This window comes from Littorina saxatilis, linkage group LG9 (genome assembly GCF_037325665.1).
Source record: "Littorina saxatilis isolate snail1 linkage group LG9, US_GU_Lsax_2.0, whole genome shotgun sequence".
In the NCBI taxonomy this organism is placed as follows: Eukaryota; Metazoa; Mollusca; class Gastropoda; order Littorinimorpha; family Littorinidae; genus Littorina; species Littorina saxatilis.
In genome coordinates, this window is record NC_090253.1 from 7,475,673 (window position 1) to 7,500,948 (window position 25,276).

The 25,276-nt window shown below is 42.1% G+C and overlaps 1 protein-coding gene and 3 long non-coding RNA genes across 4 annotated transcripts; 2 read left to right on the forward strand and 2 right to left on the reverse strand.

The window, feature by feature from the left end:
* Window positions 1-5,492: 5,492 nt before the first annotated feature.
* LOC138975171 (uncharacterized) lies at window positions 5,493-25,276 on the reverse strand. The gene is made up of 5 exons (XR_011458536.1): window positions 24,878-25,276; window positions 23,426-23,499; window positions 22,937-23,097; window positions 7,497-7,562; window positions 5,493-5,622 (listed from the first exon to the last, which is right to left on the reverse strand). It is a non-coding gene; the product is annotated as an uncharacterized lncRNA (long non-coding RNA).
* LOC138977355 (uncharacterized) lies at window positions 7,970-8,604 on the forward strand. Its single transcript, XR_011459245.1, has 2 exons — window positions 7,970-8,398; window positions 8,568-8,604. It is a non-coding gene; the product is annotated as an uncharacterized lncRNA (long non-coding RNA).
* Window positions 11,687-14,175, reverse strand: LOC138975169 (uncharacterized). Its single transcript, XR_011458535.1, has 3 exons — window positions 13,576-14,175; window positions 12,897-12,985; window positions 11,687-12,660 (listed from the first exon to the last, which is right to left on the reverse strand). It is a non-coding gene; the product is annotated as an uncharacterized lncRNA (long non-coding RNA).
* Window positions 19,592-22,756, forward strand: LOC138975170 (uncharacterized). Its single transcript, XM_070347829.1, has 2 exons — window positions 19,592-22,550; window positions 22,720-22,756. The coding sequence occupies exon 1, from the start codon at window positions 19,692-19,694 to the stop codon at window positions 21,912-21,914; it is 2,223 nt and encodes a 740-aa protein (XP_070203930.1). The 5' UTR covers window positions 19,592-19,691; the 3' UTR covers window positions 21,915-22,550; window positions 22,720-22,756.

A 25,276-nucleotide genomic window follows, 5' to 3' on the forward strand; every position in this document is an offset into this window, starting at 1 on the left:
TCAGAGTTCACGGTAGCGCATGATTATGCGAAATAGTTCAAAGATTTGAGGTCTATATAATGTTTTGGATTTCGCGGGCGTGGCACTCTTTGTTAATCGGGAGTCTTTAATTGTAGCTAAACTCTTTGTTCACCGAGAGTCTTTAACCTTAATCTCAAATTCCTTGTTAACCGGGAACCGTAAACTTAACCAAGCTCTTCGTTAATCGGGAGCCGGCCTTCATTTTTAACCGTAAGGATTTCTTTCTTAGATCTGTTTGATTAATCATTCTTTGTGAACTAGGAACCTTGCATTACATACTGAATAGCTCCTTGTCAAGCGGGAGTTCTGTTATAACGTTTGTATAAATTCCTTGTCAATCGGGAATCTGATAGTCTCTCATGCACTAAGTAGCTCCTTGTCAAGCGGGAGTTCTGTTATAACGTTTGTATAAATTCCTTGCCAATCGGGAATCTGATAGTCTCTCATGCACTAAGTAGCTCCTTGTCAAACGGGAGTTCTGTTATAACGTATGAATAAGTTCCTTGTCAATCGGGAACCTGATAATCACCGCCTTGTTTAGACGACAGTTAGAGACGTTACTGAGAAAGACGGAAATATGAAGTGACGAAGAGAGAAAGAGGAAGAGTTTGCGTGAGAGAGTGACTATGCTTTGATTCCATGAACTTATAAAATAAAATGATGTGTTGAACTGTACAACCACGGTGTGGGCTACTTTAATTGTAAGAGAGAGGCCGTTGGCCGAGTGAGAGCTAGACTAGATACTACTGCATCGGGGGCATAAGAGGGAAACAGGAAACATTCTCACACTCAAGCAGAACACAACGCGAGGTCAGACAAACAACATCACGAGCCAATGAGAAATATCCTGCATAACCCCCCCCGGTATCAATCAAATCTGCCACACTAGCATGGAAACCAGTAGACATGATATCAAGGTCAGGTAACAAAGAAAACCAGACAAACTCAAATTATGATTATATCTTGCATCTCTCTTTTTTATTTATTTGACACAGACGGAGAAACCGAAGTGACGCTTGGCCAGCTCCTTGGGTTCCTAACGGGAGTCAAAAATCTTCTCCCAGGGGGATTTTCAAAAACAATTGACAGACGATTCTGCGATAGACCCAACCTTCCACTCCCGGGAGTGTCGACTTGTGCTCTTCAAATCGAGCTGTCTGCACAGCTGTCAGTGCCTCAGCTAAGACAGAAACTAGTGCAGGGGATTCAGGAGGGGGGCAGGTTTTACTTACCAAGAAGATGAACCATTTATCAAAGGAACGGGGATGACCCAAAACCAGCTTTCCCACTTCATCCTAGCATTCACTATTCGCCGTGGCCTGTCAAAAAACTCACATTTAGCCAAAAACCCAGATGATAAAAACGCTATTTTTCGACGAGAAAAGTTAAAATTGAATTTGGAACTTATTGAAAAAACAGAATTGCACAGTGCCCAGACAAGATCACGAGTAAAATGGACCGAAGAAGGAGAAACAAATACAAAGTATTTTCTTAACTTAGAAAAATCACGTGCACAATCAAAATTAATGCCAAGATTAGAACTGGAGAATGGTGAAGTCATTACAGATCAATTTGATATACTGGAAGCTTCTTTCTTTCTTTCTTTATTTGGTGTTTAACGTCGTTTTCAACCACGAAGGTTATATCGCGACGGTTACTGGAAGCTCAGAGAGTATTTTCAAACTCTTTATTCACACAAAAATACCTGATGAAAATTTAGACAATGATATTACATCCTTTTATGCAAGATTGCGATGTTCCTCAGTTAAGTGATGAGGAGAAGGCAGAGTGTGAAGGAAATGTAACGGTTGAAGAGGCATCATCGGCACTTAAATTGATGAAAAATGGTTCCTCACCAGGCATGGACGGCCTTACCACAGAATTTTCGGCTGGACGTTAAGCAACAAATAAACAAACAAACAAACAAACCACAGAATTTATTAAGTTTTTTTGGTCAAAGTTAAGAACTGTTATTGTTGATTCATTTAACAAATCATTTGAGAATGGAAGTCTGTCCTACACCCAAGCATCGGCGGTTATTACCCTGATCCACAAAGGGAAAAATTTATCAAAACACAGTTTATCAAACTGGAGACCAATTTCTTTGACAAATACAGACTATAAGATTTTAGCTAAATGTTTAGCAAATAGGTTAAGCCCAGTTATTCAAAAGATAGTACACGAAGATCAAGTTGGTTTCATTAAAGGTAGAAACGTCTCTCATACGCTGAGAACAATAGATGATGTTATTGAACATTTTAGATTACAAGAAAAACCTGGTTTGGTACTTGCTTTGGATTTCAAAAAAGCATTTGACAGCATATCGAAAGAGTTTATGTTATATGCCTTTAAGAGATACGGATTTGGAACAGATTTTTTACGTTGGGTAGAAGTATTGTTCAGTAGCACAAGAAGCTGCATTGGATACAACGGTTGGCTCTCAAGTGATTTTGAAGTCAGCTGTGGGGTGCGACAAGGTTGTCCTTTCTCACCACTAGCTTTTGTTATTGGAATTGAGCTGCTTGCAACCCGATTTCGAAAAGGTTCTGAAGTAAAAGGTTTGGAAATTGAAACTGACGATTCAGAAGAATTGCATATGTTTAAAAAGATTTTGAAGGCACTTCTGTATGCCGATGATGTTACCATGTTTTTGCGTGATAAAGATGACATTAAAGCTGTTTTGGGGATATTAGACGAGTTTACAATTATATCCGGTTTGAAGATAAATAGAGTAAAATCAGAAGCAATGTGGATTGGATCAAAACGGAATAGCAACGAGGGAGGATACGGATTAAGATGGGTTAAACAAATGAAGATTTTGGGAATATATTTTTGCAATACATTCAGTGCCTCCCTCGTGAATGAAAACTGGACACAACGAATTAAGAGTATTAAACAGGCGATTTAAAACTGGGACAAACGGAATATTGGCATATTTGGTAAAATGTGCGTAATAAAAATTTTTTGATTTCCCAGTTTGTTTATGTTATGCAGGCAATATGCATCCCTGAACCTGTGTTGAAAGAAATTAATACGATATTGTTTGTTTTCTTTGGAGGAAAATTAATTGTAATAAGAAAGCGTTTGAGAAAGTGAAGAGAAGTGTTATGTGCAGTGGAATAGGAACAGGAGGAATTCAAATAATTGATATTGCAAGAATCTATTCTGCGCGGCTGGCTTGCTCAGCTTTCGAATATGAATAACAATAGTACATGGACTTGGATTCCTAGATTATATTTCCGTAATTTTGGAACAGATTTGTCTCGATTTAATTCAATTATTGGTCCTAAAAAGTTTAAAGGGTTAGATAGTCTTCAGTCCTCCTTCTGGAGCAAAGTACTGCGAGTCTGGTTGGAACATAGAACACTGCACTCTCCTTCATCTCTGAAGATGGCATGCATATTGTAATAGATGGCCCTATTAGTATTATCCAGAAACTTTAACCTGAACATTAGTGGATCTAACTTTTGCACTGAGAAACATGTGATACAGATCTAAAAGTGTTCTTCATTGACACAAGTGAAAGACTGGGAGACTTGTGGACAAATGTTACGATATTAACTGTGTTAAGATGTACTCACCAGAAAACCACTGCACAGTTCGTAGCAGGAAACTTTCGCTGACTAGTTCATGCAGTTTTTATTCGGAATCGTGTGCGTATCGATCGCTTTCTTATGAGATGAACACAATGGAACGTAATCTTCTCTTCGATGACGCCATTTTAGATGACGTGTTATTCGAGATCTCATCGAAGAAGAACGATAAAAGAATATTGTATTATGAAATGTGCATGTGAATATTACTGCATGCATTTTAGAATTGATTCATTATTGATAAGATAATGATTGAGTGAAAGGAAACAGAGATTTGGTTTAGTTAGATAAATTGTTTGTATGTTGTTAGAGGTTACCTAGAGAAACGTAAACAAACACTTTTTGGTCGCTTTGACTTGAGAAGGTGTTATACGAGATCTCATCGAAGCAGAACGATGAGAGAATATTATGTTATGAAATGTGCATGTAAATATAGTTATGCATTTTAGAATTGATTCATTATTGATAGGATAATGATTGAGTGAAAGTAAAATGGAGATTTAGTTCGGTAGGATAGGTTGTTTGAGCGTTGTTAGAAGTTACCTAGAGAAACGTAAACAAACATCCTCGATCGCCTTGACTCTAAGACGATCGAGAGTGTCGGTTCGTTGCTAAAGGTACGAGACGACTGAAGAAGAGTAGGAGAATCAAGGTGTGTTGTTTATGTTGTTAGGACATGTATTGGGGTAACGTAGACAGACAAGGGAGATCGTTATAGACGATCAAAACGTTAGAGGTAGCTAGCGGTAACAGGTAAACAAACAAGGAAAGGGATAAATAGACAAGGGAAAGCAGAAATCGGGGCTTAGTGATTGAGTTCTAGTGGGCAGTTCTTTTGGCTTAGCGATTGTTCTAGTGGGCAGTTCTTTTGGCTTAGCGGTTTGGGTTCTAGACGGGTTCTAAGGCGATGCTGTTCTATTCAGTTCTTGCGATGTGGTTCTAGTATGCTTCTTCAAGACGGGGCTTTTGAGGTTATTCGACAGGAGAAAGTGGGGCTATTCGACAGAAGAAATCGGGGCGGCTTCTTCGAGACTGGACGAGGAGGGATATAATATTGAGTTAGAGAACACTAGGTTCTAAGCTACACGAAGGGATAGTGGTCTACAAGAAGAAAGGGGGAAAAGAGAAGTCAGAACCAGTCTACGGGAGAAATCGAGGTCTGCAGTAAAGAAGATAGTCCGGAACAAGGTTGTCATATGTCATGCCTATTTTTATATGTGAATGAACGATACACTGGTATATTGAAATTCGATACGAATTTGTTCAGATGAATAAATCTGAACATTGAAACCCGGAACAATTTGTGTCTGTTTTATTCTTCATTAACATTCACACACACAACAAACAAACAACGAGAGCATACAGCGGATCCGTTACAATGGTGTCAGAAGTGTGGGATTTGTGATTCTTTTGTGAAAGACACATTTCTTGGAAATAACCCTGCAGTGGATTCATGGATTAAAGTGTGTGTGTGAGAAAAAAAAAAAAAATGCTGATTCACGGATTATTATCTTCATGTGATTATTCACGGATTATTATCTTCATGTGATTATTCACGGATTATTATCTTCATGTGATTATTCACGGATTATTATCTTCATGTGATTATTCACGGATTAAAATCTTCATGTGATTGTGACAACGTGCAACAAGAGAGAAAGAAGAGGAACTGAAGAAACTAGACAACGTACAACAAGAAGAAAGAAGAGGAACTGAAGAAACTAGACAACGTACAACAAGAAGAAAGAAGAGGAACTGAAGAAACTAGACAACGTACACAAAAAGAAAGAAGAGGAACTGAAGAAATGAGAAGAAGCATAGTAGCCTGGAGGTGATTTTTATAAACTTTATTGACTTTTGATACATGTTTTATACATAGCTGATATCGTTGAAGAAGAGGATTTCACAAGAAGGAGATGTCTTTTGACTTTTATACCGGATGAAGAATGACTTTTCTTCAAAAGTGACTTTTTACGGAGATTCTGCTTGGATTGGACTTGATTGATTTCTGCAAAAGAAGAAAAGAAAGTATTAACAATGATGAATCCTGAACAATTTTATGAACAGTATCTACGTGATGAAGAAACTGAGGGAACAGAATTTCCGATGGGAGGAAATAGTCATAATTCTACTGGAGGTGTTCAAGAACTAACAGTAACAGACAAGACATACAAAGGATCAAGTAGAAGAGGTCTACAAATGAAACCACAACTTTTCGATGGGAGTGATGACTTTGAGACATACTTAGATCAGTTTGAATGTATTGCTGATTTAGGTGGTTGGACACTGAGAGAAAGAACACTCACTCTTGGAGCCTGTTTGAAAGGACAAGCCAGAAGATTCTACGCTGGACTAGCACCTCATGAGAAAAGAGAATATGCCAGTCTTATATTTCAACTGCGACAGAGATTCGGCACAGCATCCAGACATGGGGTGTACTGGACCACACAGTTTGAAAACAGAAAAAGACTACCAAATGAAGGATTGGCAGACTTTTCTGATGAACTTCTGCTACTTGCACAAAGGGCATATCCAAACGTTGGGTCATCAACTCAACATCAACTTGCACTACAGCAATGGTATAAAAATATGAGTCCAGACATAAAATGGCGATGTTTGGAGAGAAACTGTCAAACCATTCGAGAAGCTGAAGAGGTGGCTGACATGTATGAAGCTATCATGGTACCACAGAAAAAGAAAATCTTCATGGTCAACGGAGAAGAATCAACGATGATAAATTCTTCACCGGAGACATCTGCTCGAAATCGTCAACAACAAAAGGGAGACAGACGGTGCTGGACATGTAATGGGACTACACATTTGTCCAGAGACTGCAGACAGAGAACACAGTTTTGCACATGTTGTAAACGCTCTGACCACAGTTTGAAAGACTGTAATTTGTACAGGAAGTGCAAAGAACAGGAACAATTTGAAACTCAACCAACCCACAACGGACGTTCTCAACAGAGAAGAGAGGGAAACGAGAACCGCCGATTCTAAAGGGTCGAGAATCGGTAAATCGACGAAGACCCAACATGAAGATAGAAGAAACTACGGAACAGAAAAACCGGGAAGATACTCAACGCTACATGAAGAAAGAAGAAATTACGAAACAAGAAAACAGAAAGGATGAAGATAAAACACAAGAAGATGTTCCAAGAAGAATTGGTGTATCGGGATCAAAAATTAGTGATACTGACAATGGAATGTATACTTCTGTATTGGTAGAGAACCAAGAAAAAGTCAACTTTCTAGTTGATTGTGGAAGCACTACAACTCTTCTTTCTACGTCAGTTTTTGATAAACTTAACAAAAACAGTATTTCACCTCTTCAAGTGTCTACTCCATTAGTTGCTGTGAATGGTCAGGCGATTAAACAAAGGGATCAGCAAACAATGAAAGAAGAACACTTTGTTGCATGTACTTTGACACAACGGAAAAACAAGAATGATGAACTAAGACCAACAGCAGTTCAATTCTCTTTCTCTGATATCCTCAGTTCTACAAGCAAGCAAGTCAAGCAAGAAAACCACAACATAGCTATGATTGTGGAGGATGAACAGAAACCGTCATGTAGTAAAACTCTAGACTCATCATCAAGTACAGAAAAACCTGATTTTGAAGTCAGATTTCATCCATTATCTCTGGACGGATGGAATGCAGAAGAACTTAGCCAAGCTCAACTTGAAGATCAAGATATTGAACCACTTCTATCTGCGAAGATGAAATCAAAAGAGAGACCAAAATGGGCAGATCTCTCTACAAAACGTTCTCAGGCAAAAACACTTTGGGCTCAGTGGGACAGACTATGTATAGTAGATGGTATTCTCTACAGAAAGCGTCTTGAGAATGATAAAGATACAGGACTACAAATGATCGTACCTGAGTCAAAGCAAGAAGATGTTATGAAGAATCATCACGACGTTCCCACCGCTGGTCATCTGGGATCTGAAAAGACAGGAGAGAGAATAAAACAGTCATATTATTGGCCAGCCATGGATGATTGTATCAAACGCTACTGTGTACAATGTGATAAGTGTGCTACTCGAAAATCTCATCAAAAACATGTTCCACTTGGACATTGTGGAGTTGGTGAACCTCTGGAACGAGTGAATCTAGACATATGTGGACCTTTTCCCAAAACAGTGAGGGGAAACACACATATTTTGGTCATCACAGATCAATTCACACGATGGACAGAAGCAATACCAATTCCAAATCAAGAAGCAAAGACAGTAGCATAAGCCTTCATAACCCATTTCGCAAGCAGATTTGGGTATCCACTAACACTATACACTGATCAGGGCACAAACTTTGAATCAGTGTTATTCAAGGAAATGTGTAATCTATGTAACTGCCATGCAGTTAAAGGGAAGCGACCCCTTAAGTGTAACTAACTTTTTATAACTTTGCATGGATTCTTTCCCCTTGACCACTTTCGGGAAACCCTTGTTTACTCCTAAGTTATAACGCGATATAGTTCCATCTTTCCGGGTTCTTTCTCTTAATTTGCCACCTTTTTATGGACATTTTTTACTGATGTGTGTACCTGCCCTTTGATGGATGAGTAGCTGTGGTTCGGGATTTTTCGATGGTTTTTCGGTGGATTGTTTCAAGTAACAGTTTTCTGTATTCATGCGCGGTTTTCCGGCTGAGCGGTAAATGTAAGCCATTTTGGGTTCTTTCGCTCAAGAGAACCTCATGAAAGCGACACTGGGTCGCTCCCACTGAAAGCCACTGAACTCATGGAACTCTCTCTGCCTCTAGATTCCTTGGACAACGAGGTATGAGTAATTATGTAATAGCGCTTCGATGTTTCTTTTATTTTCTCATGGTTTTAGCATTATAAATGATTGTCTTGTCGGAAGATTTGTGACCATGCTTCTTGTTCCTCTAACTTTTATCATTGGTGAACATGGGTCTTGTATTGATGACCTTTTTATTCTCTTGCAGTTTTACGGTGCTATTGACAAATAAAAGTACACCAGTCCCAGCGTTGTTTTGAATCATTTGACGAGAGGCAGTGACAGTAAAACTCGTTCCCAGAGTAAAACGAACTCGCTACCAGAGTAAAGGAAAACGCGCCTGAAGAGAAAGGCGACCTTTCAACCATTGACCTTCGACATAGGTCAACAACCGGCCAGAACTTGGAAGACATCGACTGGCAAAACTATGGAAAAGGAAAATCTGAACCCTCTTGAAATGAACGAAGGACAAGAGAACTCAGAAAGCGTCAGACGTTCTGCAAGGGAACAAAAACTGACAGAAAAGGGCAGAAGCTACAAGAAAGAACTACTTTTACAAGCCTTTCACTCTGAACATTGTGGGTTGCTGGACTTTCTTACTGACACTGACAGTCTGCTACAACAGAGCACTGTGGACTGTGAAGATCTGATTTCAAGGCGCCAAGCGATTACATCCCGAATCAGCCTACTGAGAGAAACTGCTGAGAAGATAAATGAATTGGATGATGGTGAAGAAAGCACTGATGGTTTGCTCAACGACGTGGCAAATATGGCAGTCTCAACCATGAACAAGATTGTTACTGCAACAAAGCACATGAATAATCCTGTACGCTCAGTAGTTTCTCATGCGTCAAAGCGATCTAAGGCCTCTTCTACTTCATCACAGAGACTTCTGGCCGCAGCTGAAGCTGCCGCTCTACAAGCCAAGCTACACCCTTACAGAAACAAAGGCCCTGTGGCGAGCCTCGCAGCGAGGTCGCAGCGAGCCTCGCTGCGAGGTCGCTGCGAGGCCGTAATTTACCATGCAAATTAAGTTTGCTGCGACTAAGTCGCAGCTAGCTGCGATGTAGTTATATATCCTTATATGGAGATCCCACCCGCGAGCTTGATGTGATGAGGTCGCGGCTAGCTGCGATGTTCCCTGCGAGGTTGCCGCGACCTAGCAGCAGCTAGCTGCAATGTCCTGGACCCCTTACTGTGAGCTTGCCGCGACCAGGTCACAGCTAGCCGCGACCAGGTCACAGCTAGCTGCGACCAGGTCACAGCTAGCCGCGACCAGGTCACAGCTAGCCGCGATGTTCCTGGGATCATGCTGCGGCTTGCCGTGATCTAGTCGCAGCTAGCTGTGATCTAGTCGCAGTTAGCTGCGATCTAGTCGTGGCAAGCCGCGATGAATTATTATAGACCCAAGCAGGTTACAGCCGCGGTAACCCGGACCTGTTCCTGATAGTCACAGCTATATACCGCGATTAGGTCGCAGCTAGCCGCGATTACCTTGCAGTTAGCCGCGATTACCCGGACCTATATGTGGTAGTCACAGCTATATATATCCGCGACCATGTCAATGCTATAGCTAGCAACGACCAGGGTGAGCCGGGATATCCCTGGCCTGTCCTCCAAATTCTTACCACGTACAAGCTTTCCTTGAGCCAGCTGCAGCTACCTGTGCAGTTGTCACGGTTTACTGCGATGTCCATGACATCATCAAGCAACGACCTTCAAATTTCACAGCAAGTGAGCTGCAACCTAGTGATGAGTGATAACTTACTGCAGTTATGCAGGAGGAAATGCTTTACCAAACCCTGAACATTGTTTAGATGGTTTAAAGTCCCAGTTAAAATATACCTAAACCCTCCCAGAAAAATGCTGCAACCAGCTTGTGGGTGCATGCAAATCCTTTCGCACTGACAGGCCATTGTGCTACATACATTCTAAATTGACTAGAGACAGAAGCAGTTCAACACATGCAGACGCATATTCTCAAATGAAAAACAAACAATTGGTTTAAATTCAAATTATTTAATAAAAGCTCATTTGGCCTAAATTCAGATTAAATAGAGCAAGCTGTATCCTGCGATCAGGACGAACAAGTTCATCAGAGTTCACAATTTGTTGCCGAAATACAAGATCGCCAGCACTAGCAATCGCTCATGCTGTTTTTTTTACCAATGTCACATGGGTTTAGCTAAAGGTCTCGTGAGTAATTTTTTGTTTAAACATAAACAGCTGCTTAACCTTTTTTTCAAAGTGAATTGCAATACACCCTAAAAGTAAAAGTGTAGAGCTAAATAAAAAAAAGTTTGGTACTGAATATCAGCGATATAGTTATTATGAAAAACTATATTTCGAAAATGAAATCAAGACAGTACATTACAGGCTAACCAGTACATAAGATATTGCATACCTACCACGTAGTGTATGCACTCTCCAAGAAGTTCTCCCCTTCTTAACCCAAGGTGGCTGAGTGCATCAGAAACAAAATCAACAGAGATGAGATTCTTCCGCTTTTTCGCGGAATTCTGCTCAAAAGTTTATCCCCAGGACCGTTTTCCTGAATCGTCCAGATCCCTTGAGAAACAAGAAGGGCAAAGCCCATACGACTCACATGCTTTACACATTTTTCCTACCAAAATAAATGTGACCTTGACCCAAGGTCAAGGTCATCCAAGGTCATGCAACACAAAGCTGTTAATTCAAGACATAGGAAGTACAATGGTGCTTATTGGCTCTTTCTACCATGAGATATGGTCACTTTTAGTGGTTCACTACCTTATTTTGGTCACATTTCATAAGGGTCAAAGTGACCTTGACCTTGATCATATGTGACCAAATGTGTCTCATGATGAAAGCATAACATGTGCCCCACATAATTTTTAAGTTTGAAACAGTTATCTTCCATAGTTCAGGGTCAAGGTCACTTCAAAATATGTATACAATCCAACTTTGAAGAGCTCCTGTGACCTTGACCTTGAAGCAAGGTAAACCAAACTGGTATCAAAAGATGGGGCTTACTTTGCCCTATATATCATATATAGGTGAGGTATTGAATCTCAAAAACGTCAGAGAAAATGTGAAAAATGTGAAAAATAGCTGTTTTTTAGGCAACATTTATGGCCCCTGCGACCTTGACCTTGAAGCAAGGTCAAGATGCTATGTATGTTTTTTGGGGCCTTGTCATCATACACCATCTTGCCAAATTTGGTACTGATAGACTGAATAGTGTCCAAGAAATATCCAACGTTAAAGTTTTCCGGACGGACGTCCGGACGGACGGACGACTCGGGTGAGTACATAGACTCACTTTTGCTTCGCATGTGAGTCAAAAAAAAGGGGGGGGGGGGGGGTAGAGGTTGATTATCAAAAATCTGACCTGCCAATGACTGAATCTCCCAAAAGACTAGACCGGTTTTTGATTGTCCGGACCGACAATACCTCCGACAAAAAAATCTCCGCCGAGCTCAAAACCAAAAATCTACGAAATGAACTTTAGACCCGTGTACGAACTGTCCATTTGGGAACAAGTTTCTCCTCATCATCAGTGTCTTCATCGCGGAAGTTCCTAAATGGGCTGATTTAGTTGTTGACTTTAGCCACTTTAGCAAGATGGCGTCGTCAATGCGATTGTTGGCAGAAACAGAACATGCTTTAGCTTCTGAGATTGATAAAGGGCTAAAGAACAAATGGGTTTGGGCGTGGAAAGACGAAATTATAACTACCGAAGTGAAGGGACGAAAACTGTCCATCCGTCTCGGAGATTCGGTTCAAAAGTTGAATGTTCGGGGAAGGCACAATGCACGTGGTGTAATAAAGTACTGGGCTACAAATAGAGAGGCAAGAGTGTGTTGAAAGACCATTTGACCACATATTTGTCCTTGTGTGCACACTTGTGTTTGTCAGTCTGTGAGTGTGATGTTATTTTCAGTGACTGTTGTTGTTTATTTGTGAGATTCATTCTAGAAATGCATGAACAATGCCCAAAGTTCTAATCAAAATATTCTGCTGATAAGACTCATTTCTGAGCAATTTTTTGTTATGTAAATGCTAAAAACGCATCAGCTTCAGCCCCCTGACTCCCACAAGGGGCGTTGCCCCTGGACCCCAAACTTCCTTTACCCTCTTATGTCAAAATTTGGGAATCTCATCTCTGAATCAAGATCTCTGACAACCTGAAGAAATGCTGTTGTTCCTGTCTCCCCACTGAGGTGCTCCTTGAATTGCTTCTCCGTGCGATCAATGACACCACCAATCCGATCCACAGGAAAGGTAACTTCTGGGAAGAGCTTCTCAAACCAGGAGTGGACCTGAAAAAAAGTCAATATCAGTCTGTGTTCCAAAAGATAATATACCAGTGCATGAACTATGCTGCAGTATAGTAAAAGGGACAGCCAAAGAAATAAATACAAATTATCAATGTCTATTATTATTTTGTAATTAATTTTAGTGGATAAAGAAAAGACGCAAAGGATTGCTAGCCTGTTTATAAATACATAAGCATATCTATAAGACAAAAAAGAGTTGTGATCAACCGAGTACTTACCACTGAAGAGGGCTTGCCACTTTGCCTCTGTAACTGCAGCAAAACCTTGTTTGTCAGCCCCGGTCGGTGGATTTGTGCATGCGTGTCATCTGGAGAAAAGAACAAAAAGTAAGTTATAACAATAACATCAAACACTACTTCTGCAGAAAGAAAAACACCATTCAAACTCAAAGAAGAAAAGTCAGTTATTTCATTTTCAATAAATAAAAAAGCAGCTACCAGTATTTTATTAAAAAAATATATCTGTAATATCTGTTTTCTCACACGAAATAAGTCGACATACATGTGCGAAACATTGCGAGTCCGCAAAACGTTCTCAGAGTCAGCTGGTGAATTCTACTTTTGGTTTCCACTCAGCTGGTGCAAGAAAAGAAGAAGTTACGTGACCAGAATAAAATCAGTTTTTGAACAATATGCAATGTTTTCATTTCGTAGATGCACCAGAAATAGTTTTTTTTTTATATCTTTAGATACATTGTCAATGATTATTTTCGTCATTAGATTCTATTGGGTTAGAGAAAAAAACGAAAGCGGTTCGTAACACAACCCTTCCGCTTGAAACACAGACAGGCCATCGAAGTCGAACCGCTTCGTCAAATTCAGTACAAAATACCTTCTGTCATTTCGTACATCCGCCATTAAAAACATTCAATCAATACTTTAATATGTCTAAACTTACCGAACAGAACATCTTGAATCGATGTGCCGGACGAAAAGAATGCTTGGGTCGAATTTGTTGAGTCGGTAATCGCGGCTTGAGCCACCGGGCGCCATTTTCAAAACTGCAGGCAAAGCTATTCGAGCCTCGTTTTGGGCGTCTTGCTCGGAGGACACATGTCGGACTGACTTCATTTTTTGCTTGTTTAAAGAAAAATTCGAGCTGAATCGAATGGTGTATTTCATTTGGCAGTGTGATAAAGTTGTCGGTAGTTTGATTTTGAAAACTTCAACCGCAATTTTTGGTCACTTTGTTTTCCAGTTCTCAAAATATACGAAATTATAGAGCTAGCTCTGCTCTTTCAAAACACCCATTGTAGTTTCTTTGACGCGGAGCAAGAGAGCGTAAAGTACGACGACCGAACTGAAAAATGTTGCGCATCACAGCGCGCGGAGGCTGTGTGAGGCTGAACGGTACTTCAATAAAATATTCATACAAAATCACATAGTAAACACAAATTAACTAACGAAAATGGTATGTATTTTGATGTGGTATACATTTTTTATTTTATTCGGTGAATTTCTTTACATTTTTGGCATCTTCAGGTGCATTTCTCTAACCTTCAGTCATCGGTTAGTGGTTCTAATAGTAATAACCTTTAAAACAGCATGGTCTGGTCCTTTGAAATGGGGTGGAAAAAATCCCGATTGCGGCTAGGAGCTATTAGTGATACAAAGAAGGTTTGGGGTTTACCTATAAGATCACAGAAAGACCAGTGGACGATACCTTCCGCCTGTGATCAAGACCTGGGAACACATAATTATTGCCGTATTAGACTATGTATGCTTGTTTGTCTAAAAATACGATAAGTATGGTTTAATGATTATAACAACTTTACAACTCTGCATTTGATCAATGGTAACCGCTTTTGTCATTACACATTGAAAGAAGCATTTGGTTTAATGTTTTGGTAAACTTTTTAATGTTGCAACGGTCAAATTAATGTATGGAGTACACCTTTTTTTTCCTGAAAATATATGCCAAATTTGTTTGAGAATACTCCAAGCGCAAAACAGCTAAGGTTCCAGCTATATTTTTTAATGGAATTGTTTGATCGTCACACTGCCAGTTAAAATTTCTCTTGTTTGTTGGTGTGCAAGCTATATATAGTGCTTCCATTCGTGTGCTGTCCATTATAATATGCTCTGAATCTGATCATTTCTGTTAAGTCTTTATAATATAGGCTGGTTGTACACTTTGAGTTTAATGGGCAATAGTAAACTCCCTAAGCTAAATGCAGTTAGCAACACGTCACCATGGTACTTTCTAGCTCCCAAATTTTAAAGAAGCACAAGATAACACTTTACCTGATTTTTAAATGGAAATGCAACATGCCATATAAACGGTTGCGACCATCTTTGTGAAAATATAATACTCGAGTTTAAAGGTGTTTGTCTACATTTTTATACAGAAATCGGCATCAAATACTAAGTCTAGCTATTCCCTACAAATATCAAAAATACACTCCCCTTCGATCAGGATCGAAGGACGAAGCCAGGTTAGCCGATTGAAAATTCATGAAAGTAATGCAGCGTAGTACGATATCCTTATTTGGCAAATGCCAAGGGCAAAAGTCCTCTCAAATACCATGCATTTTGTGCGTTTAACAAAACATCGTGGACAGCGCTCTAATATGTGTCAAACTGTTGCTGTGATTGTGTGGGTGTGGCTGTCAGCATAGTGACATGAATTTGATTGGACGATATTTATAGTTAAACACATGCTCTCTCCACATGGAAATCAAAACATTGGAAGTGTTATACTGTACTTCTCAAAAATAAAAACTTTTTTTACATTTATTTTTATTTTGATAAAAAAATTTCCCCATGCTTCATTCATCATCTGACATAACTTTTTAGCGAAATCTAACCATAAGATTATTGAAAAAAAAGCAGAAATGTAGACGACCTTTAAGCCTTGAATTTTGCTTCAACAACATTTTGTGTGAAACTACAGAATAAAAGTCTCTGGCAGTTGGTAAACAAACAAGAATTTCGGGCTGCTGATTTATACATCCCTTTAACAGAAGAATTAATGCCAAAATACACTTTTTGCTTAAAAACAAAAGAAAATATTTACTTTGTAATATGAAACATATTTCATACAGTTTTTTAAAACATGAAGCAAGCTGAGTGTTATGTTTCTGAATAATATTTGCTGCCACCATGTCTCATTCTTGTGCCAAGATGGTAAGAATATTTGCAAATAGGGCCACTCAGAGCCTCCATTAAGGTCGCGGCTAGCTGTGATGTTGTTCGGAAACTTACGCCAAGATCGCAGCTACCTGCGAGGCTCGCGTCAAGGTCGCAGCTACCCGCGATGTTGTTGCGAGGTTCGCGCCAATTGTCGCAGCTAACTTTGATGTTGTTGTGAGGCTCGCGCCAAGGTTGCAGCTACCTGCGATGTTGTTGCGAGGCTCGCGCCAAGGTCGCAGCTACCCGCGATGTTGGCGCGAGCCTCGCACCATGGTCGCAGCTAGCCGCGCTCTTGTCGCGAGCCTCGCGCCAGGGTCACAGCTAGCCGCGATGTTGTCGCGAGGCTCGCGCCAAGGTCGCGGCTAGCCGCGATGTTGTTGCGAGGCTCGCGCCAACATCGCGGCTAGCCGTGACCAGCTGCGACTAGTTGCTGCGATGTGTTTAGATCGCTGCGACCTCGCAACGAGGTCGCAGCGAGGTCGCAGCGACTTTTCTTTTCTGTAAGGGCAGTCACAGCGTCTTGAGAAAGAAAGACAAGAAAAATTGGAACAGCTTGAATTTGAAGAAAATCTACGCAGAATGGAAACAGAAAGAACGATGGCAAAGATGAAAAGAGAAATAGAAGAAGAAAAAATTGTGGCTCAGTTGAAAATGGAGGAAGCAAGACTGAAAGTGCTTGACGAGCCTAACAGTGGTTCACAATCAAGCCAAGGGAGCCACACTGCACCACAGAGACAAGACATTATGCCACACAGACGGGCCTTGCATCAAATTGATGATTGGAACAACATCATGCCGCATAGACAGGCCTCTCATCAGACTTATGATTGTGCTCAAAAGACAAACCTGCGCCATGACACTCAGGATTTGCATCAGTTTGATGGCCGATCGCAAAAGACAAACCTGCGCCACGACGCTCAGGCTTTGCGTCAGATTGGTGATCGCTCACAAGGAACGAACCTGCGTCATGAAGCTCAGGCCTTGCATCAGTCTGATACTCACGCACAAAGAACAAACCTGAACTACGATGCTCCAGTGTTTACTCCTTGGAGCCAAACTACCGAACAATTTGCAGATGCGCTAGCAAGGGCAATAACCACAAGTCGATTGCCTATTCCAGAGCCACCCATTTTCACTGGCGATCCACTTCACTATCCTGACTGGATTTTCTCATTCACCTCACTGATTGAGAATAGAGGTATCGCACCGTCAGACAAAATCCACTACTTGAAACGCTACCTAGGTGGGCCGGCCAGGGAGGCCGTCAGTGGCTTTTTCATGCTCAGAAGTGACGATGCATACAGGCAAGCACGGGATATTCTGGAAAAGAGGTTTGGCAACCCCTTTGCCGTTTCTGAAGCTTTCCGCACCAAACTGGACGCCTGGCCTAAGGTGGCTAACAAGGATAAAGCGGGCCTTCGCAACTTGTCTGACTTCCTTCTCCAGTGTCAAGCTGCAGCTGCCGAAGTACCTGACCTGAAAATTCTCGACGACGTGCGTGAGATCAGAAAGATCACAGCCAAGCTTCCAGATTGGATAGCCCACAGATGGAATCGGACAACGGCAACAACCAAGCGAGACAAGGCCAGATACCCGACGTTCCAGGAATTCACGCAATTTGTTGTCGAAGAATCTGAGATTGTGAATGACCCAGTCCTCTCCGCTGAGCCTCTACCAGCGGGTCCAAGGCCACAAAGCCAAAGGCATCATGAACAACCTCGGCCTCCGAAGACAGTCCTGAATACGAACGGCAACATGGTTTCCAACAACCACAATGAGAACACCCAGACGTCTGCATCCTCGACAAGTTGCCTGTTTTGTAAAAGGCAACATCACTCAATGAATGAGTGCAGAGACTTTATGAGAAAGCAGATGTCAGAAAGAAAGGACTTCGTCAGAAAGGAAGGCCTGTGTTTTGGGTGCCTAAGACCAGGGCACATGTCAAAGGACTGCACGAAACGGTGTGACTGCAAGAAGTGCAGCAAGAAACATCCTACGAGCCTTCATGACGACAACTGGTCGTCAAATCACCAGCGTCCTCCAAAGGAAATGAAAAGGGATGATCAGAAGGATACTCAACAAACTGATCTAAAGAATGGATCATGCAGGAAGGTTCTCTCAAATACAGAGAGCAGCTTGACGTCAATGGCCGTCCCAGTGTTTCTGTCGACAGACGAAAACCCACACCAGGAGATACTGGTCTACGCACTCCTAGATACGATGTCTGATTCTACATTTGTTCTGGAGTCCGTGGCAAGGGACTTGCAGGCTTCCTCCACACCAGCTGCTTTGAAGCTGACAACGATGACAGACACTAGCGTCACAGTGGCATGTCAGAAGTACTCAAACTTGAGGGTCAGAGGCTTCAACTCGGAGAAGACGATACACCTGCCTGTCACCTACTCAAGAGATCACATCCCGCTTGACGATGAGCACATTCCATCACCAGAAACGGCAGGCAGATGGCCACATTTGAGCAGATTGGAGAACGTCTTGGTTCCCAAACAAGACTGCGCCGTTGGGCTGTTGATTGGATATAACTGCCCGAGAGCACTGGCACCATTGAACTGTGTCACTGGAGACGATGATCAGCCATATGCAGTTGAGACAGAGCTTGGTTGGAGCATCGTCGGCGGCATCACAGAAAGCTTCGATGCTATCGGAACCTCACATAGAGTGATCACAGGGGAAGTTGCTCACTCAGCTTACCATCCAGAGAGATCAGTGACCTATGTGCAGAAGACTCACATTAAAGAGGTCACGACGGCAGATCTCGTGAAAATTATGGAGCAAGACTTCCAGGAACTGAGCCCACCTGACCAAACGATGTCCCAAGAAGACAAACAATTTCTGAAGACACTTGAAGAAGGCATTCATCAAACAGAGGATGGACATTATGAAATGCCACTTCCCTTCAGAAATGGCGAGCCAAAGCTGCCCAACAATCGACAAGTAGCCTATCATAGAGTCATGGCTCTAAAACGGCAGTTTGAAAGAAAACCTCAGTACCTACAACACTACACAGCCTTTATGAAGGAAATCATTGACAGAGGGGATGCGGAGAAGGTCCCAAGTGATGAAATGAACGACACTCAGTGGTATATCCCCCATCATGGAGTATACCACCCCAAAAAGCCAGAAAAGGTCAGAGTAGTCTTCGACTGCAGCGCTCGATACCAAGGGACTTGTATCAACGATCATCTGCTTCAGGGCCCTGACCTCGTCAACTCACTGGTGGGAGTCCTTTGCAGATTCAGACAAGGCCCCATCGCCTTCACATGCGATGTGGAGAAAATGTACCACCAGTTCCGGGTGGAAAGACGACACCAAGACTATCTACGGTTTCTGTGGTGGGAGGATGGAGACCTCTCCAAGGCTCCAGTCGATTATCGCATGAAAGTCCACTTGTTTGGTGCATCGTCCTCACCTGGATGCGCCAATTTCGCACTGAAGCGACTTGCCAAAGACCACGAACACCTGGGAGAAAGGGCTGCACATTTTCTCATGAACGATTTCTACGTGGACGATGGCCTGAAGGGAGAGTCCACAGCTGAAGCAGCCATTGATCTGCTCGAAAAGGCCAGGCTCATCTGTTCAAAAGGCGGTCTGAGGCTACACAAGATTGTTTCAAACAGCAATGAGGTCGTGAACAGCGTTCCAGAGTCTGAGCGCGGGGGTGCTGCTCAAGCCAACAAAAACACGGACCTTGGTACCACCGCACTTGAGAGCGTCCTGGGGCTGCAGTGGTGTATGGAATCAGACAGCCTCTGCTTCAAGCTGAACCCAAAAGACAACCCACTGACACGACGTGGAATTTTGGCCACTGTAGCATCAATCTACGACCCCTTGGGCCTCATTGCACCTGTAGTCCTAGTGGGAAGGATGATTCTCCAAGAAATGTGTGGAGGCGGAGCTGGTTGGGACCACCCTATCCCTGAAGACCTCCGCCCACAATGGGAGAAATGGATGAGTGACCTGCAAAAGCTCACAGACTTCAAAGTCCCAAGATGTTACCTGGGGAACATCAGCTCGCCAGTCGGAGTTGAACTTCACCACTTCTCCGATGCCTCGCTGCAAGGTTACGGGCAGTGCTCATACTTGCGCCTGAGAAGTGACGACGGCCAAGCACACTGCACTCTTGTCATGGCAAAGGCCCGAGTAGCTCCACTGAAGGCAACAACAGTTCCAAGATTGGAACTTCAGGCAGCTGTACTATCAGCGAAGACGGCAGCTTTTCTGGATGCTGAACTTGACTACCCAAACATCACTAACTTCTTCTGGACTGATTCAAAGGTGGTTTTGGGATACATCAAAAACAAGACAACAAGATTCCACATGTATGTCGCGAACAGAGTGGAACAGATTTGCCAAAGGTCCAATCCTGACCAGTGGCACTACATTGCAACATCAGAGAATCCAGCAGACCATGCCTCTCGTGGATTGTCAGTGGATGAGTTGTCCACATCAAACTGGCTAAAAGGACCAGATTTTCTCTGGCAAAGGGAAATCACAATAAATGACGCAGACATTGAAGTGGACCCTCAGGACAAAGAAATCAAGAGCGCAACAGTCCACACTACACAAGGGGCAAAGTTCACTACCTTTGAAGAGAGAATCAGGAGATTCTCCAGCCTCAGACGCGCAGTCACAGCTGTTGCCAGAATCGTCATGTGCTGTGCACGCAAACGGGGAAAGGAGATCTCGGATGTCGAAGCCAAGAAGAGAGCTGAACAGAACATTGTCAAATGTATCCAAAGAGAGAGCTTTGACGTCAGTGATCTGAAGTCGAAGTCGAGCCCGCTCAGCCAGCTTGACCCATTTCTTGACGAAGACGGCCTGCTGCGAGTTGGAGGCAGAATCAAGAAGACTTCAGAACTCTATGGCGTAAAACACCCCTTGATCCTGCCGAAAAACAGCCACGTGTCTCACCTCATCACTGCACATCAACATGAAAAGACAGCCCACCAAGGTCGGAGCCTGACAATAAACGCAATCCGCTCTGCCGGATATTGGATCCTGGGATGCAGAAGAGTTGTCTCGTCACTTATCAACAAGTGCACAGCCTGCATCAGACATCGTGGAAAGGCGAAAGGCCAAAAGATGGCTGACCTCCCAAAGGAAAGAGTAGAGCCATCTCCGCCATTCACCTACTGTGGAATAGACTGTTTTGGACCCTTCACTGTGAAGGAAGGCCGTAAGGAAGTCAAGCGATACGGACTTTTGATCACATGTTTGGCCATGAGAGCAGTACACATTGAGGTACTCGATGACATGACAACCGATGCATTTCTGAATGGCCTCAGATGTTTCATCGCTCTCAGAGGCAAGGTCCGAATGATACGCTGTGACCAAGGCTCAAACTTCATTGGGGCGAAACATGAGCTAAAAGAAGAACTGAAGAAGCTGGACCACAAAACAGTCGCACTTCGATTGCTTGAGCTGGACTGCGAATTCAAGTTCAACCCCCCATCATCCAGCCACTTCGGTGGAATTTGGGAAAGACAGATACGCAACATCCGCAACGTCCTTACAGGCATTCTGGACAACTGTGCTGCTAGACTCGACACATCCTGCCTAAGAACACTGATGTACGAGGCGATGGCTATCGTCAATAGCAGACCATTGACTGTGGAAAACCTTGAAAGAGCAGACGGCCCACTGCCCTTGACGCCTAACCATGTCCTAACCATGAAGCCTGGCATTGTCATGCCTCCTCCTCCTGGAGTCTTCGAGAAGGAAGACCTGTACCTGAAGAAGCGATGGCGGCGAGTGCAGTACCTTGCAGACACTTTCTGGACCAGATGGAAGAAGGAATACCTGCAAACTCTGCAAACCAGAAGCATCTGGCAACAAACGCAGGACAACATCCGGGAAGGTGACATTGTCCTACTCCAAGAAGATGGGATCTGCAGGACAGACTGGAAAACAGCCAGGGTTGTGAAAACCTTTCCCGGCGATGACGGACGTGTCAGAAGGGTGAAACTACTCATGGCAACCTCTGAACTTGATAAACATGGAAAACCTCTGCGCCAGAGGTCCTACCTGGAAAGACCAGTTCACAAACTTATTGTTCTTCTCCCAAAGAACATTTCGAACAATGATTAGCCAAACCGCTGGACTTGTATATCCTTTTTAAGCTTTCTACGGACAGCTTTTTTGCTTGAACATTCAGTAGTTAACCCAGTGAACGTGAATAGCCTTTTTTAAGTTCTCTAGCGATAGTTCTAACTCGAACTTTTATTACCTGTTTGATATTCCTGGACTTTTAAATCATCTTAAAGTTAAAGTAGATGATTCAGGTGGGAGTGTAACTGCCATGCAGTTAAAGGGAAGCGACCCCTTAAGTGTAACTAACTTTTTATAACTTTGCATGGATTCTTTCCCCTTGACCACTTTCGGGAAACCCTTGTTTACTCCTAAGTTATAACGCGATATAGTTCCATCTTTCCGGGTTCTTTCTCTTAATTTGCCACCTTTTTATGGACATTTTTTACTGATGTGTGTACCTGCCCTTTGATGGATGAGTAGCTGTGGTTCGGGATTTTTCGATGGTTTTTCGGTGGATTGTTTCAAGTAACAGTTTTCTGTATTCATGCGCGGTTTTCCGGCTGAGCGGTAAATGTAAGCCATTTTGGGTTCTTTCGCTCAAGAGAACCTCATGAAAGCGACACTGGGTCGCTCCCACTGAAAGCCACTGAACTCATGGAACTCTCTCTGCCTCTAGATTCCTTGGACAACGAGGTATGAGTAATTATGTAATAGCGCTTCGATGTTTCTTTTATTTTCTCATGGTTTTAGCATTATAAATGATTGTCTTGTCGGAAGATTTGTGACCATGCTTCTTGTTCCTCTAACTTTTATCATTGGTGAACATGGGTCTTGTATTGATGACCTTTTTATTCTCTTGCAGTTTTACGGTGCTATTGACAAATAAAAGTACACCAGTCCCAGCGTTGTTTTGAATCATTTGACGAGAGGCAGTGACAATCTAGTGGGGATAAACAAGACCAGATCTACAAGCATGCGGCCTCAAGCAAATGGAATTGTAGAACGATTCAACAGAACACTGGCTGCTATGTTAACAGCGTACTGCGAAAACAACCAGAAAAGCTGGGATATCTACCTACCTCTGCTGGCCTCAGCATACAGATCGTCGGTTCATTGCAGTACAGGTATAACTCCAAATCGAATGATGCTGGGACGTGAGGCGAGACTACCGATGTCACTGGTGTTTGGGCGACCCGGAGCTGAAGAAGAAGATGTTTCCCCAGATGTCTACACTGCAAACCTGGAACAGATATTTCAAAAAGTACATGAACATGCGCGGAAACATTTAAAGAAAAGTGCAGTGCATCAAGAGAAATACTACAACATGAAAACCAGAAAACGTGAACTGAGTGTAGGACAATTAGTCTGGTTGCTCAACCCTGTCAGGAAGATAGGTGTGTGTACTAAAATGACGTCAAAATGGAAAGTACCGTATATCATCACCAACAAGATTGATGATTTGACATACCTTATTCTTCTTCTTCTTCTTCTGCGTTCGATGTTGACATACCTTATTAAAACTAGACCAAAGAAAGATTCAAAGGCGTATCACATTGACAGACTGTTACCTTATAAAGGAAAGAATGTGCCGACGTGGATGGAGAAGTGGAGACTGAACTGTTCATAATTTCGCCTTGTTTTCCTGGAACATAACGATGACATTGTGCAAAAGATAGTCATTCATAAACAGTATTTTCATATACGTCTTTCGTATGGATTGTGTTAGTTAGTATGATGGAGCGTAACTCAAGGTAAATTGAGGCTGGTTTCGAGACATATATATATCCCTGTGTGACAATAATGTGAGGCACTAGGCCAAGATAATTATTCAAACTGGACAGGTGGAGTTCTCAAGGAGTCGAGTTATTGTTAGGCGATGTGAAAATGGTAAAGCACGAAGGTACTGTAGCAGGCTTTTTATATTTAGTCAAGTTTTGACTAAATATTTTAACATCGAGGGGGAATCGAAACGAGGGTCGTGGTGTATGTGCGTGTGTGTGTGTGTGTGTGTGTGTGTGTGTGTGTGTGTGTAGAGCGATTCAGACTAAACTACTGGACCGATCTTTATGAAATTTGACATGAGAGTTCCTGGGTATGAAATCCCCGAACGTTTTTTTCATTTTTTTGATAAATGTCTTTGATGACGTCATATCCGGCTTTTCGTGAAAGTTGAGGCGGCACTGTCACGCCCTCATTTTTCAACCAAATTGGTTGAAATTTTGGTCAAGTAATCTTCGACGAAGCCCGGACTTTGGTATTGCATTTCAGCTTGGTGGCTTAAAAATTAATTAATGACTTTGGTCATTAAAAATCGGAAAATTGTAAAAAAAAATAAAAATTTATAAAACGATCCAAATTTACGTTTATCTTATTCTCCATCATTTGCTGATTCCAAAAACATATAAATATGTTATATTCGGATTAAAAACAAGCTCTGAAAATTAAATATATAAAAATTATTATCAAAATTAAATTGTCCAAATCAATTTAAAAACACTTTCATCTTATTCCTTGTTGGTTCCTGATTCCAAAAACATATAGATATGATATGTTTGGATTAAAAACACGCTCAGAAAGTTAAAACAAAGAGAGGTACAGAAAAGCGTGCTATCCTTCTTAGCGCAACTACTACCCCGCTCTTCTTGTCAATTTCACTGCCTTTGCCATGAGCGGTGGACTGACGATGCTACGAGTATACGGTCTTGCTGAAAAATGGCATTGCGTTCAGTTTCATTCTGTGAGTTCGACAGCTACTTGACTAAATATTGTATTTTCGCCTTACGCGACTTGTTCAATACTAACAATGTTACTCGGTCTCGGTTAGTTTTAGAAGATAAGTGGGTAATACAAGATGTATTGTAGTATGGACGGTTGACAAATATGAAAATATTGACTAGGAATAACTTAATTAGCGCAATACGATATTAATGTGTTACAGATGGAACAAGTACCAGTATACGAGAACATAAGCGACGCTTCTGTAAATGAGGAAAGTCCGGAGAAAGAGAAAACCGACTTACCTCGGGCATCAAAGTTATATCCTGTCATGGTATATCTGCCCATGGAAGAGGTCACGGCACTCGCACAAGTGCAGACGACAAATTCATTTGTCTCATCCGTGATTAAAAGAAAAGACGGGAAGACAACAATCATCCTGAAATACAAGAAAATAGAGTAACAAGAACAGAAGAATGTGAATAATTCACTCAAGTTTTAATTTCAATTTCAGTTTCTATGTTCTAGTTCTGGTACTGGTAGTTACAGTTACAGGAGAATATGTTTTAAAATATATAGATTATGCGGAGCATAATGTTAGAAAGCGGGGGTGCATGTAATGGATGGCCCTATTAGTATTATCCAGAAACTTTAACCTGAACATTAGTGGATCTAACTTTTGCACTGAGAAACATGTGATACAG

Bases quoted from the DNA above. Each gene is read 5' to 3' on its own strand.
- LOC138975170 (XM_070347829.1), top strand. From the start codon at position 19,692: ATGATTCTCCAAGAAATGTGTGGAGGCGGAGCTGGTTGGGACCACCCT.